This window comes from Silurus aristotelis, assembly GCF_946808225.1.
Source record: "Silurus aristotelis genome assembly, chromosome: 17".
Taxonomy (NCBI): Eukaryota; Metazoa; Chordata; class Actinopteri; order Siluriformes; family Siluridae; genus Silurus; species Silurus aristotelis.
Genome location: NC_139590.1, coordinates 13,182,226 through 13,199,762, shown reverse-complemented (window position 1 = coordinate 13,199,762; position 17,537 = coordinate 13,182,226). Strand labels below are relative to the sequence as shown.

General features: G+C 37.7%; 1 protein-coding gene across 1 annotated transcript in view; it reads right to left on the bottom strand.

Moving 5' to 3' along the window:
* The window catches only part of grb2b (growth factor receptor-bound protein 2b), a 31,198-nt gene extending 14,008 nt beyond the window's left edge, over positions 1–17,190 (bottom strand). Inside the window, exons 1-2 of the mRNA XM_083567124.1 lie at positions 17,000–17,190; positions 15,607–15,906 (exon numbers count right to left, since the gene is read on the bottom strand). Coding sequence (XP_083423250.1) covers positions 15,607–15,684 — 78 coding nt within the window. The 5' untranslated portion in view covers positions 15,685–15,906; positions 17,000–17,190. The remainder of the gene's footprint in view (positions 1–15,606; positions 15,907–16,999) is intronic.
* Positions 17,191–17,537: the final 347 nt, after the last annotated feature.

Sequence of the window (17,537 nt, the reverse complement as noted above, 5' to 3'; positions counted from 1 at the left end):
GGCATGATGAGTTTAATTTCTTTTGGGAACTGATATCACAAATATTGATAAGACATTTGAATCAGAATTTGGATCATTTCTGCCAAAAGCTCTGCAAGCTAGAATGTATACATTGTCTGGTTTTAAAACCTGGTGGAAGACACGAAAAGAAGAAGACACTAAAAAGAATAAGCAAGCTTTAATGATCACAAATGTGCACAGTAAAATTCCTTTATTTGCATTTAACAGCTTGTTCAGAAAAAGAGGTCAAAGTGTAGGGTCAGCAATGACCTCATGGAGGAGGGAGGTTCCAGGGTGTAGTAATACAATGGACATGATGCTTCATGTCATATCACATCACATGACATAGATGTGTCATCTTATGATGATCATTAATTATACGTTATGAAATAATACTTTTTGAACACCAGGGATCCCAAAACATACAGAGGGCAAGGTGGTCATGTGATTCATCCTCCAGTGAAGACCCTGTCAAGATTCTGAATAATCTGCACTTGTGAAATGACCAAGAGTCCAATAACATCAGATTGCAGTGGGCAAGACGTATTTTATGTTATACGGACATATAATCATATAATGGTTAAATAGCTTTCATAAAATACTAATCGATTTCTTAAGATCAACTGTGAACCTGTACAGCATTTTGTTTTAAATATTTCAAAGCAAATTTAAAATAATTTTATAGACAAAAAACACTGCACTGGATTGCTTGAACTAAAAAATTCTGAGAATCGAATAAGAACCAGACTTCATCACTGCACCTCTAATAAAGGAAAGAAAAAGATACCAATTACACTACTCTATTACATACTATACAGTACAATTCACCACAAACCACATGGACACCAAGGAAACGGCTTTCCTATTCATTTCCAGATCGTTTGATCTCGCTAAGCTGCAATTGCAGAGACAGTTTCTATTTCTGTGCCTCAAGTCAGGGATAATCTCGTCCACAGCTGGTTGGGCCTCCTGCTGCTACCCAGAGCAAAAAAAAAAAAAAAAAAAAAAAAAGCCACATCAGGGCATCATGAGGATCAATCATTTGCCAGGATTAGCTAAATCTGCTGAAATGTTTTTACCAGCTGCCATGTTTTAAATGATATTTTTGCCCTAATAAAATCTTGCTAAAAAAATAATCGGATAGCTGAGACAACGTGCAGCAGAAGCTTAGAACAAAAAAAACTAACAAAATATCATAAAAATCATAAACTACATAATTGGTACGTCCATTAGACACTTGTATCGTTCACAGCACCATCAACAGCCCAGCACACGATTGAACAGAAGAACATGCCTCAGTACAGCTGTACACTATAATAAACAGTAGAGGACACTACACAAAGCTTACTATAATTGCTACTCACAATTATAGCCACGCATCACTAACTCCTATAACAATGCTGCGCGTGTTACTACCAGCCTCTCCGCTGTTATATTCATCAGCACGTGGAGAACTTTCTATACAGAACACAAGTACTACAAGGATCGGACACATTTACAGGGTCGAACGCTTACTGGGTATACTGGGTATATGTTATAAGCAAACATGGAAAATGGGTGCCTGACCAACTGTCTGCCACAAGAATTGGATTTCAAAACCAAGCCCAAGTTACAGCGACTTTAGCAAAGAACGACATTCTGTGATGCAGCGAAGAGAATTACTTTAAATCAGGGTTTCTGCAGGTTTCAAAGTCAAATTCAAGACTTAAGACCATTAAAAAATTTTTTATTTAAGACCGATATCACAGCATCAAAAATACCCTTAAATACATATTTTTTAACCCAAGTATTGCTAAACTGCACTTCCACATAGCTGATAAATAAAATCCATTTTTATGTTTGTGGCACACGTTAAGAGAGAGAAATTCGTGCCAACAACAGAAAGCTGATTGGATGCTCTGCATGTTGGTCTCATTTGTAGCCGTAATACAGCGAATTATATAACACCACAGAATCTAAGGAACAAAAAGATTCTCAAGTGCTATGGGAGCATTTCGATTAGCAATAAAAGTAGCATTACACGGACATCAGATTATTAAGACACAAGAACTACACTAGACTTTTTATTGCCTAAAATGTTGATTTTTATATTTTAGACTTCTTTTTCCCCCCTGACTTTTGAAAACCCACTGAAAATCCTGTTAAAAGCCTATTTACAGAGGGTGAGGGTGGATAAACTAAATTAACAAAAGGATTTTTTGGGACACTTTCAGGAAAACCTGACTATGATGTCAAAAGCATGTGGCTGTGCAGAACAAGCGACTGTTTAATTATTTTACTGTAAATTATTTTTTACAGTAGTTTATCTGTACAGTATATTTGTCTTGTGCATATTTGTGTTAGTGCTGATAAATCAGCAGATAAATCACTTAATAATATATAGGACTAAAAAAGAAAAAAAAATACTAAAAGCACCTTTAAGCAACCAAATAAATCTTTATGTATACAAAAACTAAATATATTTCTATATACACTACATCAATACAGTCTGAAATGAATTCTGTTCAGAATGCAGCTTAAAACAACATTCAAATAACAGTGCAGATTTCTAATGATGACTAATGAACATTTTACTTATGCAAGACCATATGCTTCAACCCAACCCCACCCCTAAGGCCTGGCCTAGTCATGTTCATAACCACCGCCTGAGGTTTCCTGTGCACATCAAGTGACCTCGAACCACTGAAATCTCCAAACATCTGAGGAACAAAGAGCAACCCAAAGCAGATCTTTGATTAGAAAAAAACAAACAAAAAAACAACACACCTCGATGGCTACAGTACAGCAATTTAAAGATGTTTTAAACTCATGGTCTGAGTGACCAAGCCTCATTTCACAAACAGGATGTTGGTTTTAACACTATTCTTGGACATCTTCCACAGAAGCTCTTCATAAGCAGCGTCGCCCCCTCGGTCAGATTACATAAATACAGAATACAAAAACAAGTTTAGGTGTAATTTACTGGGAATCATCCTTTTCCACAGTAATCTATGTAGGCAGAGGCTTTACTGGCAAACTGGTCATCAAGACAAACTGACATTATTATTATTATTATTATTATTATTATTATTATTATTATTATTTGACATCATTACTCAGAATTCAAGAACATTACAAAACTTTTCAACCAGTTGCAGGAAAATGTACACAGAAGGCCACGTTTCTCAGTCGGAACTTTTCCATTCCACTACACACACATTTATATAAAAATCAACTGATTCTTTCATTTGATTAATCATGAAAAAAAAACCAAAAGACAAAATAAAAAGGAAGTGGCCCGTCATGTGATCAAATGGGGGGGTCAATAACAAGACACACTCATTTCTTCTCTCTGGTTAAAAAAATCAAAACAAATAAAAAATCGAAACTGCTCCTTTTGAGAACAACAAAAAGGATTAGAAGAAATACAGGATGCAAATAAGTTTAAAAAAAAAAAAAGGGTTTGGAGGGTTTTGTATTCCTTGATCTTTTTTACAGCCTGTTATGATCATTTCGAATGTTATTTATAGCTAAACTGATGCCGATGCCAATTGTTAAACGGACAGATACCATATTAGGCCTCCTGCGTGATAAAGTCTATAAACATTTAGAGAAAATGGCTTTAAAAAAAATGTATCTAACAGTGTCCAAGCATATAAATAAAGATAAACAGCCCTAAAAGATGGTTAAATTACATCCTGACCAGCAGGAGGCTGTTCATGGAAACAAGCTGCATATGATATGATGATGATGATGATGATGATGATGATGATAAGCTGCAATTTGCTATTTAAAACGAAGAAAATGACGACGACAGAGAAGGAGTGCAATATGCAGCGAACAAAGCAGAAGGAAAAGGACAAGCAGAAGCATCAACTGAACATGTAAATATCTGTACTGACTGCGAAAGTTTGAAACCCCAGTGTGATCAGAAAGTTCATCTATTCTAATGACTTTCCCTACATTTGGATTTTACTACATACTTTGCTTACTTAGAATGGATGTAATGTAAATGTTACATTTCCTACTAAATAAGCAGACACCGAAATGTATACAAAAGAATGAAGGAGGTGGTGAGTGAGTGAGTGAGTGAGTGAGTGAGTGAGTGAGTAAAAGCTGTCAGTGAGAAGTTAATAACCAGGTGGGGGTGAAAACCAATGCTGGAGAACGAGGCTGGAGAAACCCAAACACAATGCCATGACCAACTATTTAAGCAGGTCTAAATAAATGCTTTCAAATGCAGCATCTGTCTCAGCATTTTGCATAACAATACAAGAAATCAAAAATACACACAAGCCATCATAACACGAAGAAATGAAACTGCCACAGCCTGCTGGACGAGGAAATGAGAAGAATTATGATCTCAATTCTAAGCCAAAATAATTATCAGCCCTACAGACTAAGTCATTATTACTTATCGCTTCTAAAGAATAGCGAGCATGTGAGCGAGTGTGTGTGTGTGTGTGTGTGTGTGTGTCACTGGCACAGTGCTGTATGCTCATACGTTCATATTGATGAGCTTATGGCCCAGTGAGCACAGCAGGGGGGAGAGCTGCTTTCATCCGTCTCAGCGATAGAGAGTCCACAAAAGAGTGCACACAAACCAAGCAATAAAATATGATTAGAATGGGAACGTGCACACACACACACACACACACACACACACACACACACACACACACACACACACACACACACACACACACTAATGAATTACTCTGTGTAAATCTGGGTAGTTGAAGGACCTTTTTTTCAACATGTTACATCCAAAAATCTATGTAAATGAATACATGAACAGAGCCAACATAAGGATGACAAAGGACAAAAATAGATGACTATACTGCCAATTGCTAACAAATAAAATCTGATTAGTGTTTACATTTTCAATAAATGCATAAAAACAGTGAAAACAGGAAAAGTGTCTTGAGATTAAATTTGTGCTGTGAAGTGTTTTGCTAATGGCATGAGAAATCTGTTCTTAATGCTTTCCTAAGAAAGTCACACATGATTTTGCAGATTCTTCAAAAGTGTTAAAGAGTGTTCCCAGGCCTCACCGCCCCAGCATCATAATCCAAACCATAATCTTACTTTCTATACAGATACCTGCCTTTGTAAACAAAGAGGCGGTGATGAACAGCCGTTTCCTTTACAATAAAACTTGAATAACCACAGAAAACTGTTAGTCTGTGCTGCTGCTGTGCAAAACGCACTGCACCGGTGCAGCCTGGAGCTTTCATTCGTCTTTTTCTGGGTCAATGTGTGATAAAGGGAGGGGGAGAGGAATTAAGAATGTTTGCTAAAGGAAAGGGAGGAAGACTTTAATTAAGAAATCATCGTTCCTGCTGCGTAGTCCCTAAACACACAGCACGTGGAAAAGCTTCGGATCCTGCTGTGGGAATACAGCTTTTCTCACAGCGGGGCTCAGACTGGGATAAGCAGCAGAGATGTGTTTGGACATTCAGGCTGCAGAGAACGCTTCCTAAAGCATAATTACCACTTCTTATTTTAACTATATGGAAAAATTAACTCTGAGGCCTGCCATGATGACATTCTCTTTTTCCTTCCTCTCATCAGGAATTAATCAACATCAAGACCTACGGAGTAGGGCACGAAGCAGGAACTGCTTAAACATGAGTCAGGAGATTTACAGAAAGCTGAATGGATCTCCGGCGGAGAAAACTGCAATTAACCAGAAGGAGAAATCTGAAACGAGGAACATGTGCGTGCGAGCAGGACAGCTTACTGAAATACAACAGGGTGGTAAAGTAGGTGGAAAGAGGCATAGGACACACATTTAGAGAACCCAAAAGGAAAGTTCTAGAAGAGTCAAAGAGAGAGTAAGGCTCCATGAAGGCAGGAAGGTGATGGGGGTGGAAGAGGCACCAAACAGGAAGTGAGAACAAAGCAGTATCAAGGGCGGCTGCAAACTTGCACGCGCACATCACACGGGTTACTGCTACATTCACACAATCTCAGTAACGTCAAAAAATGTAATTAAATAAAAAAAACAAGACAATGATGCAGAATGCAGTGAGCTATTCCATAAAAGTAATGATGCTTCACTACAACACTGTCAGCTCAGAGGAAAAATCAGTGAGAGAGAGACTGGGTTTGAAGTGAAGCCAGTCTGATAGAGTCAGACCATGCAGGTAATATTGCGCTGGTTAATAGTGAAATAGGAGCGCACACATGCACACACACACAAAGCAAACTACCAGCCAATAGGAGAGGGTGGGTGGCAGTCAAATTGTAACTACATTTTAGACAAGGTCACTAATGACTAACCATGCAAGTCCAAAAAAATGCATCTGTGTAAATTTCCACTTTGTCATTACGCAATGAAAAATGAGAGTATTTGCTTTCGCGTCCTTGTACCGAGCACGCAATTTAATCCAATCAAACAAATCCAATTTCTTTCCTTTAAAAAAAAAAAAAAAAAAAAAAAAAAAAAAAAGACACACTCTTGACAACATCAGGATGTAAATCTACGTTAATATGTTACCTGCATATACAGTGAAAACTTGATGCAAACACAGGCCCCTGCTCTAAGTACATGAGGACATAGTGCTAAGTACTGCTCCAAGTACATGAGGACATAGTGCAAACCCAAGGGCATTTTTTTGGACAGTTCAGTTTAAACAGACCAAAAAAAAAAAAAGAAAAAAAAAAAAGAAAAAAAAAAAAAGGTCCTTCTCCTTTTTCGATCTGAGCATGATTCAAAACCACAAGATCTCTGGGCTGAAACTGAGCCTTTAATGAAGCAAGAAAATTCCCGCAAGTCACGCACGCACACACACGCACACACACACACGTTAAGATCGAGAGCTAAGAAAAACCTTAAAAAAAAAAAATACAGTATGGACATGTAATCGATAAGAAACAGGTGAAGTAATTAGGGTGAATCACCACGCAATGAAACCAGAGACGATCGCTAACAGGAAGAGCTCGATTATTGCGAAGCTTCTTTACCAATAGGACTCAAAGACCTGGTACACATTTTTCATAAATAAATTCATATAAGTTTCTATTATTCTATTTACTCAAACATCATCAAAAAAAAAAAAAGTTAAAATGTTAAGTATAAAATGTGTGGCAAATAATCTTCCTTATTTGGCTCAGTTTTGATCCACACATCGCTCTGAGACACGACAGCAATCGGAATGCATTCTGTTTAAGAACATTGAATAACTTTTGAAGGGATGATGTGGGAGGATGGACATACTGCATCCTGTTTACAAATATAGCATTGGACAAGCAAAAGCAGCCAGCTGTAAGATCACACGATGACACACTGCTTTGTGTGGACAGTTTTGTAACCAAGTGCTGTGCAGTTGCAGGTCTGTGCATTGTGTGTCTTTGTGAACTCTGGATTTTAATGTTATTGACCGCCACTTTGTGACAAGAGTTTTATTTAAAAAACAATAAAAATGATGCAACACATTGAAAAACGGGAAAAAAAGAAGAGGCAAAAAAGAAAGACTTTACAGATAAATATGGGCATGCTCTTACTGGATTATAATTAATACTGGAATGTTCAGTCGTACACTGTAAATACTGGTATAATGTTCAGTCATGTACATACTGTTGGCCATCTAGTATAATATTGATTATTTTGCATATTCATTGCACTGACATACTGAATGTACGCACTAAATGTAGAATGATCATTTGTAGTTGTTACAGAAGCACAGACTGGTGCGTTTTATGCAGTGTTAACACAAATGGCCTAAAAATATCGACGTCCTGTAACGTCCCGATTTTCGACGTCTACAGCCTGAAATATACAGCGAAAACTAGACGTCACTTGCTAATCGAGTTCATCTGTCCTTTGAATAGCAAATAAAGCAGCAGTCACATTACACTAAGAAAAAAAAAAAGCAAAAGGTCGAGACCGATACTTCCCTTCGACTTAATAAGAAACAAGGTAAGTTTATTTCCTCTTAACAATCATTGACCACACTGCTCACATTCAATGTTGAAGCTGCTGTATGAACAAAGAATCCTTTAGAGAGCCTGAAGGTAGTGTTTTTAAATTAACTGCAATAGATGTGGTTGCCATTGGACTTTGTATTTTGAATAAAGGGGAATGTGGGGAAATTTATTTATTTATTTTGTAAATAGTTAAAGTTCAAATGTTATGGCAAGTTCAAAATGGCAAAGTGGGACTGATTTCGACACTTTCTGATCCATTGATATTTAGTATCAGAAAGAAATCATGACAGGTCATGCTGTTATTGGAAAACAATGCACGGCAGGGTGCTGTTTGACATGCTGATGCACAAAGCTTTGCCGTGCTGTTCGAGAAAATTCAGCCACACGGTCAGGTCAGAGAATTCAAAAGCACTGTTTTATAAACACTCGTATACAGCCAAAGATATCCAGAGCTGACAAGCTCCAGAACCTTGCAGGCTGCAATCTGATTGGCTGTTTGGTTTGGTTGCTGTGTCTGTGTTACGTTGGACAGTTTTTGCTTCACCGATCTCTCAATTTTTTGGCCTCTTCTTGTAAAAGTTTCTATCCAGTTACGGTGAACAAGTGGGTACACAGCACTCGCACAGCTAACAGGTACGCTTCGACCAGGGTCGCATTTCTACCAGTATACAGCGCCTTTTTCTAAGAATATGTTTTCTTGTGTTTACAAATGTAGGCAAAACTTTAGATTCAGAACAGACACATTCAGGGAAATGAGAAGTGGAGCAAATAAAAACAACTCCGTAAGCATTTTCCACTGCTCTCTTTTTAAGGAAACCAAAAGAGAACCAATTTTCTGCAGCCTGTTATACAGAATGAATCCAAGAGTCAGACTTCATTCACAAAAATGGCTAAAATATTAAAATCTAAATTCATCCACATACAAGCCCATGATTACTAAAATACAATATCAGCACATGTAAGGCTGCATTGTTGTATTATCAGAGTACCATTACATATACACACACTATATTTTCAAAAGTATTGGGTCACCTGGTCATAAGTATGGTATGTGATTTTAGAGCATTGCATTCCACATTTAGTCCCAATTTGCTGTTCTAATTCTCCTCACTCTTCTGAGATGATGTTACATTAGATTTTGGAGTGCACTTATGGATATTTGTGTTTATCAGCCACAAGGGTATTATGAAAAGCAGGTACTGATGTAGGTGAGGAGACCTGTGGTGCAGTCAGCATTCACATTCATCCCACAGGTGTAGGGATGTGATCAGGGCTCTATAGCAGGCCACTCAAGATCTTCCTCTCCAAAGCATGTAAACCAGATCTTCAAGGAGCTCACTTTGTGCACAGGGGCAATGGCATACTGCAACAGGTTTGGGTTTCCAAGTACATGCAAAACTATTAAAGTGCATCTAAAGATCCTATACAATTTGAGTGCCTCCAGCTTTGCGATATCAGTTTGGAAAAGAACCACATATTGTATAGCAGGAAAGGGCAGGTGACCCAATACTTTTGGAAGTTTATTAATTACCCCAAACAATAAGGACATTGTTTTTACAAATTTTCCTTCACAATTATTCAGGTTTCATATCAGAATATCAGTAAATATCATGTGTGTACAGGATAGAAGAGAATGACTGGTATATAAAAGCAAAAAAATTTAAATGTTATTTATTTAATCGTAATATTAGCACTAATAGCAGGTCGACTGTGTGCGTGTTTATGATAATCAGCGAGTCAGCTTTAGAACGCATTTAAGTGACTAAAGTTTGTATCAGACCCCCTGTCCCATGGTAATATGCTACACACAGGTGACAGTCACAGCAGGCAGAACAGGTACTAACTGACCAAATACACCGAAATAGTTGAAATTGAATTCATCTATACACTCTTTTGTATCACGCTTTCAACAAAATTTATCGTTTAACATAAAATAATTCAGGTGCCTACTATAAATGTAAATGTAATGAGTAACCGCTCCTTTAGTAGTTGTTTTTTTTTTTTTTAAGAGAGAATTTCTTCCCCTTACTCGTAAGTATCTGGACGATTTATTTTCCTCGAGTATTTCTTCTTTAAAGAACATTACAGAATTTAACCACATCTGACAATATGTTACTGATTTCAGTACACATAATTGTTGTAACACTGCAAAATTAAAATCAAAAAGATTGATTTCAGTAATGGATTTCCCTTGTAAGAAGCAGCGATGCTACAAATGCAATAGAATTTTGTGCAGGAAATTCATGTATTCTAGAAACAAAATGTGAATACAAATGATAAATACAGTGATCTCACATATAAAAGCTGGAATTTAAAGATAATAATTAAGTATAGTTATAGTGTAACTATTTTTGTAGCATTTATAATCTGCATGAATAGGTTTTAAGGCAACATATGAAACGGTCGACTTCCATATTAAAATCGATAGAAAGAGTTAATTAATGGACTAACCTGCGTAATTTCGGCAGGAAAACACAACACGCGTGCACATACTCCAAGTCAAACTACACAGGTCAAAACTATAATTATGAGTGCATGAGAAATAAGCATGAGATGTTCTCCCCCCAGGAACAAGGACACCGCCAAGTTGCCCACAGAACCACATCGTTTCCCTCACCAGCATGATTTAGTACGTCATTCGTGTGACCACAGGACCATTATGCTCGGGGGGCTAAACTATCCTGACCGAACGGCTCTCATTTCAAACGCTGGAGAGCAAAACAAATGTAGCATGCTTAAGTGTTCAGACTTCTACCCAAACCCTGAGGGTTCAGATAAAGTAAATGTAAAACAGGTCATGGCTGGAACAGTGAAACGTATCGCGCTGCCCTCGATGAACCCTGAGCATGCTGCGTTGGGATTTGAGACAACTGGAGAAACACGTGCAATAATAGGCAACACTCATCATTATATCGAATGGTGAAGACATGGAAGAGACGATGTATTAGAGAGCTTAGCAAACAATATTGCTTTATACTGTATTTATGTCAGGAACGGAGGTTATCGTTTCTATAGTAACAATTCCATCACAGGAACTTCTTAAATGGGGTAAACTAATTTAAGAAAGGAAACTATGCAATTAGTGATCGAGTGATGCTTTTCTATTTCTAGTTCTGATTAACATGACAAGCTACAGTCTGGTTTAAATAACAACTATAAACTATAATTCACTTATGTGCTTTTAACTACTAATTTAACGCTTATAATAAATGAATAAGATTACACCAGATTACACCAATTAACAACACCTAGTAATGGGTTTACAACAAAAGCACACTACCATGTATTCATTACTTCTTACTCGTGCTGCTTAAAACATCCTGGTGAACCATATATATATATCCAAGTCCTGCAACAGACTGGAAAAGTCAATCAGAACACAACGACAATAATCGATTGTTATACACACTTGTAGTCTTGAACACTAATTTAAACATCACTCAAAGTTTCAAACAGGAAGTACAAAACAGATATTTTACACAAAAATGTTATCTTACTACTTCCTTTTATAACACTTGCATTTGTTATAGTGTACTTGTGACAACAAAAATAAAAAAAAGGAAAAATAAAAAAAAAATTCCCACACGCACACAACACTCATTGTGCTGTGTAAAAAAATTACACTGTATGCGTTAAAAATGGGAACTGTGATATGTTAAATGGACATTTAAATAGACTGAAAAATGACACGTGCTGTATTTAGCTCATAAATATGATGGTATTCACTATACTGTGCACTTTCAGTCCAATCAGTATTTTTTCTTGTATTCTAGCATTAATTAAGGGCAACATTTTAGCGCTAACGTGCAGTGTTTTCAATTCACGACGCCCGAAGCCTGACGTTCTGGCGATGGGTTGCAGAAAGCTGAAGCTGCTGTGTAAAACAGCATTTGCTTTGTTCTCATAGCCTTAAACACTGCAGCTCTCAAACAACAGATAGATAGAGAAAACATGGTCCAAATGTCAATCTTTGGTCAGAACTACAATACCTGTAGCAGTGTATACGGCACATTTCCTCTTTTGTAGAATTTCTCACCATTGACCAACACAAGAAAAACCTTTTCCCAACACACATATACATAAACACATCTATCTATATCTACATATATCTACATATATCTACATCTATCTATCTATCTATCTATCTATCTATCTATCTATCTATCTATCTATCTATCTATCTATCTATCTATCTATATGAATGAAAGGTAGTACCTACCTAGTTACAAATACCATTATCAAGAAGAGTAAGAATGCTTAGATTTAATAATAGAAAAAAATTTCATGTTTACACTGTCAAATATTTCCACTGACTAAGACAAATGACAATGAAGAATTTCTGAGAAGAGGCAGCAGTAAAACTAATCCTTCAGATCTTAGTGAGATTTCAATCATCTGAGTGGGATGTAACAGAGCATGTAACGGTTAATATCAAACTGGTAGAGGTGAACTTCTCATTTTAACTGTGAAACTCATTTTAACAATGAAAGAACCAGTGAGTAACTGTTTAATGCAGCTCCCCCTCTCTTCTTCTGTGTTCACTTTACAGCTAATAATATCAGTTCTCCTTATTTTATTAATAGCTATAGGCATGTTTAGGGCATTTATTTATAAAAAAAAAAAAAAAAAAAGGAGAAACAAAATTCAAAGGAGAGTGATTCTTATGTGTGTAACAGCACAACGATAGCTGAGGTTGAAAATAAAATAATCTTAATAAATATAAATTGGATAGATTCTGAAACCTTAAGTATCTGTCTAAATATAACAGAGATGGCCACAATCAACTTTCCCCAAAATGTATTTTTCCCCCCAGGTATAAAAAAAAAATGCAAATGCAAAACTTTCATTCAAGTTTCAGTTTCCGGTTAGACTTTACAAATGCACATTACCGTTACAAGACTTTTTAACACATCTGTCCTTCTTTCATGTGTGTGGGCTCAATGAAACTTCTGCAGTGGATGAAGAAAAAAAAAAAAGTCCCACAGAAAGAAACCTTTAAGCGACGCCAGAGCTGAGGTTATTACTTCAGATCCTGCTGTCATCACAAGATCAGTGATGCTTCTTGGATGTGTTCAAGCATTTATATGGTTCTAAATAAGCTTTTACATCTGTGACTTCAATCATTTAAAATAAAATAATTTAAAAAAAGCGTATTTACTGCTGGTGCTGTTAATCCTAAACCCCTCATTCTGTCTCTTCACAAAGAGCCCAGGATTCAAACAGAACATGGATAAAGGATATGATATATGAGGAGAGCTTATGCTATCTTCTTTTATCAAATATTCTGTGATGCCTGACGAGAGGGTTTATTATGATTGCTTTTAAATCTCAGAGCTCAGGGCTGGAAACGGAGATGTTGAGGTCTTGTCGGCAGGGTTGAAGTTCTAAACAAGACGAAGACTAGCTCCACAGAAACTATAACAAATGTTCACGCTAAAACCAAAGAATACGACAATCTGATGGCATGATTATATAATAATCGAATATTTCTTATAAAGCATCCTGAATGTCAGCACTTTGTGATACTGGTGAGTAAAAAAAATCTAATTATAATCAGTAGAATTCTGTTTTTCTGGCAAATCCAACATACGTGCTAAAAATTTATACTTTTGTCATAACAAAAGAAGAAAGATATTTCTACTAAGACTAACAAAATCTTATAAATAGTCCCTACCCGTTAAGTCCATGGCTAAAAAAAGGTGCGTAAATGTTATTCTTGGTTTACTGCCTTACTTTCAATGAGACAGAGCAGAAACCGTAAGGAACTGCAAAGAATATCAATCATTTTCAGTCCTTCCTGGATAATGTTCAATTAGATGAGGCTTATCCTTAAAAACACACAGCAAACATTTCCTCCGAACCAGTTCTCAAAATAAAGCTTCTTGCTGCACAAACATAACAAGGTACTTTACTCAGGGCATGTATTAAACTAACATGTCCATGCATTTGAAGTGTTTAGTGACATCCCTGCATCAAACCCCTAATAAACTCCTGCTTATTAGTGAGGAAAACACTGCAGGATGTGCTTCATGTTAAGCTGCATCTCTTTCCTCTATCGCAAATGACCTTCCTTCAACAGCATGTCCCGAAAGGTTCCAGTCCTCTCACACTACGCTGACTCCATGATGAAAATTATTTCTAAAGTATTAATAAACCATATACTTTAGGCATTTATAGCTGCATTTCAAGTTCTCCAACATAGCAAGAAAGTTAGTTCCTGTTATTGCTTGTGTTGTTGCAGCTATAAACAGTTGCTCCCTCATCCGCCTTTCAAGTTTTCAGGTTAATGAGCAGCTTGTCGTTTTACCAAGAATCGGGGAAGTGCATAGTTATCTATCCTGAAGTCTCTTCTTCTGGTGCAAAACCTACCGACTGACTACATAAACCTCTTAAAGAAAACCTCCTTAAAAAAAAAAAAAAAAAAGATTAAACATTATTTTTCATTAAACACTTTTTTGGTTGTCCAAGTGTCTGTGAATGAGTTGTTACTATAGAACAGGGAGCCCCAAAACTTTTTTTGCTGTGGCCACATGAATTTTCCTTTCTGCCTTTTCTACCTTTCCTTTTTTTTGCCTCGATGCTTCGTTCAGTCGCTTTAACTACAAACGGAGCACTGCGTTTCCCCACGGACCATTATTGATGCACCATCCGCTAATCTCTGCACCGCTTTGTCCAGATAAACACAGAAGATGCCGCAGAATGAAAAATGGAGGAATGGGGGGTGGGACAGCGAGGGGCAAGGGGAAGATTCAGGGCGAAGAACACAGCAGGAAGTCCCCAAATTTCAGGATAATTTCATACTAAAACAAAGAAAACTCCAGAAAGTGAGTATCAAATAATTATAGTACATTAATAACTAAGGAAAATTTTAGCTTGAAAGCCAAAGTATATTATCAAATAGATATGATATGAGTAAAATAGAATTTAAATCTAACTACATCTCTTGCATAGTTTGGGGATCCCTGATATAGAATTGTATAGCATCTATCTGTCTGCCTGTCTGCCTGTCTGCCTGTCTGCCTGTCTGTCTGTCTGTCTGTCTGTCTGTCTGTCCTCTCCCCACTTTACGAACATTCACTTTACAAACATTCGAAAAAACGAACAAACCTGTCTTCAAAGTGAAATTTGTTTAGAGTCGAACAAATAAAAAACGGAGAAAACACTAGCTAGTCGTCTACCATAATGAGTCTACATGATGCACACTGGACCAGGGATTTTTTTGTGTGCGTGTGTTGTTTTTTTTTATGTTATTATTACTTAATACAAAATATTGTATACAGTATTTTATTTATTTTGATTTGTTTTAGTATATTTTATTGTTTGATAGTATTTATAGCTCTTACATCATTAGGAGATGTGCGTAGTCATTAACAAACACAGTAACAACTTAAACAAATTCAGGGTACGAACGAACTCGTTCGGAAAACGTTCGTACCATTAATTTGTTCCTGAGCTGTTCCTGTTGAACCTTTAATTATAAACATTATTCTAGTTAAGGCAGGACGTGGTGCATATACAGACGATGAATCAACACCTTCTGACCAGTTGCGTTCAGGATTTCAACAGCGCTGCTGTGATGCCAACTTTCACAACAGCTTCTAAATAACTGGTGATGAAAGCATTTGAAGATACTCTCTGACATTTCGACAGTCATACATGTAACAATGTGTATAAGGTGAAAGATGTCGTCGTTACCTTTAGAATCTCTCCTCGTTTAAAGCTCAGCTCGTCATCAGCAGTTGCTTTGAAATCATACTTGGCAATGGCCTCCATGATTCAGCTCCAGCACCGGCGTGTTTCTACACCAAAGTGGAAATCGTCTCGATCGGGGGGGCCTTTCTCTTCTTCCCACCAAGTTTATTCCTTGTGGAGACGTTGTCTCAGCTGTATGAACACGAGCACAGGTCCAGGGACACAAATCTCTGCGGCTCCCGGTGCCTCTGCTCCAGTCTCTCTGTCACGATCCCTCGCACATAAAACGACCGGCTGAAGCTTCTGCGAACAAAACCGCACACATTAAATAGAGCAAATCCAATCCAGTGTTCAACACCGCGCCTCAAACCCTCGACACATCTGCACTCGACCCAGATCACTCAATGGACCGCGCCCACGACGCGAGCGGTATTAAAAAAAAAACCCTACGTCCCCCGTAGAGAAGAAGGAAACCAGCGTGTGTTTGACGTCTGCAGCGACCAATGGCGTCGCCCGGGCCGCGCTCAGCCACCAATCAGAGATCCGCACAAACTGACGCTCTCCAATCACGGGGCAGAAAAAACCGACCGGAATAATCCGATTGGTCCAGCGCCGCAGCCAATCGAAGAGCAGCACTCCCACCACCCCCCCCCCCCACGCAACAAAAAAAAACGCAATGACGACATGGAGAACAGGCAACGTAGTAATTTACAATAAAAAAGTGCACAAAGAAAGAATATAATCTATTACAGAAACAGAATAGGAATCGAGGTATGATTCTCAGATGGTCTCTTTTTTTTGTTCTTTGGAGAAAGAACATTTTTTTCCCTTTTAAGGACTCATTAACAAACGACAGCTGACAGTTTGACCGCTTCCTTTTCCTTTTTTTCCTTCACGACTAAGACAATACACCAGTCCCCGAATATACTAATAAACACTGCTCCGTCGGGAAAAGGATTATGCTCACTTTTACGAACTATTATTATAAGAGTAAGTCTCAATAAACCCTCGGACATCCAGTGAAACTGGTTTGCTTGATCTGGAACCCTATTAAGGGGTTTGGAGAGCGGAGCGGTGTGGGAGCTTCTGTGGTCGCTGGTGATCGGACATGAGCCGAGTAACGGTTATTAAAAATACCCTGTAACTCCGTGAGATCAGACAAATCAGACTAATAATAACAATAAAAAGACTCATTTCTATCTCGTTTTTTTTCTAAACGGAAGCTTTGTTGTTGTTTAGTCAAACAGCACCGATGCCAGAACACCGCGGACTGCGAAATGGCAGCGCGAGCTTGTTTTGCTAACACGGCGCTAAAGCTAATCGAAGCCGCGGCGTGGAGGCAGAACTGTCGGGGTGCTGCGCCGATAAAGACCTGACAGACGGAACTTATACTCACACCGGTAAAAGACCCTTCTCTCTTCCCTTCCTTTCCTTTTTTTTTTTTTATCCAACTTTGCGTGTTCGTCTCCCCCCAAGTAACCTGGATAACAGGAGCTCCGTCCGTTTCACAGAGATGAGGCTTTTTTTTTTTCTTCTCCAGACGCTTGTTTATGCTGCTGGAACATTTCCGCTTCCTCTGGAAAAACGGCGGTGTGTTTATTCCGCCCCCTGCACGCCACCTGCTGTAACTACACTGGAAATAATTATTACTAAAGAAAAAGACATCTTTCAAATTCTGAAAAAGCTTCTTCATATACATTATGATGTACAAAGCGATGTATTTATGTTCATTTGAACACACACACACACACACACACACACACACACACACACACACACACACACACACACACACACCTTTGTTAATATATCAGAAAATCATTTGGGATGAATCTGATGGTACTGATGATCTATATATTATTAATGGACTGCAGCATTACATATATTTATTAGCTACTATGCATTTGCATTAAGGATATGTTTGGTATTAATTT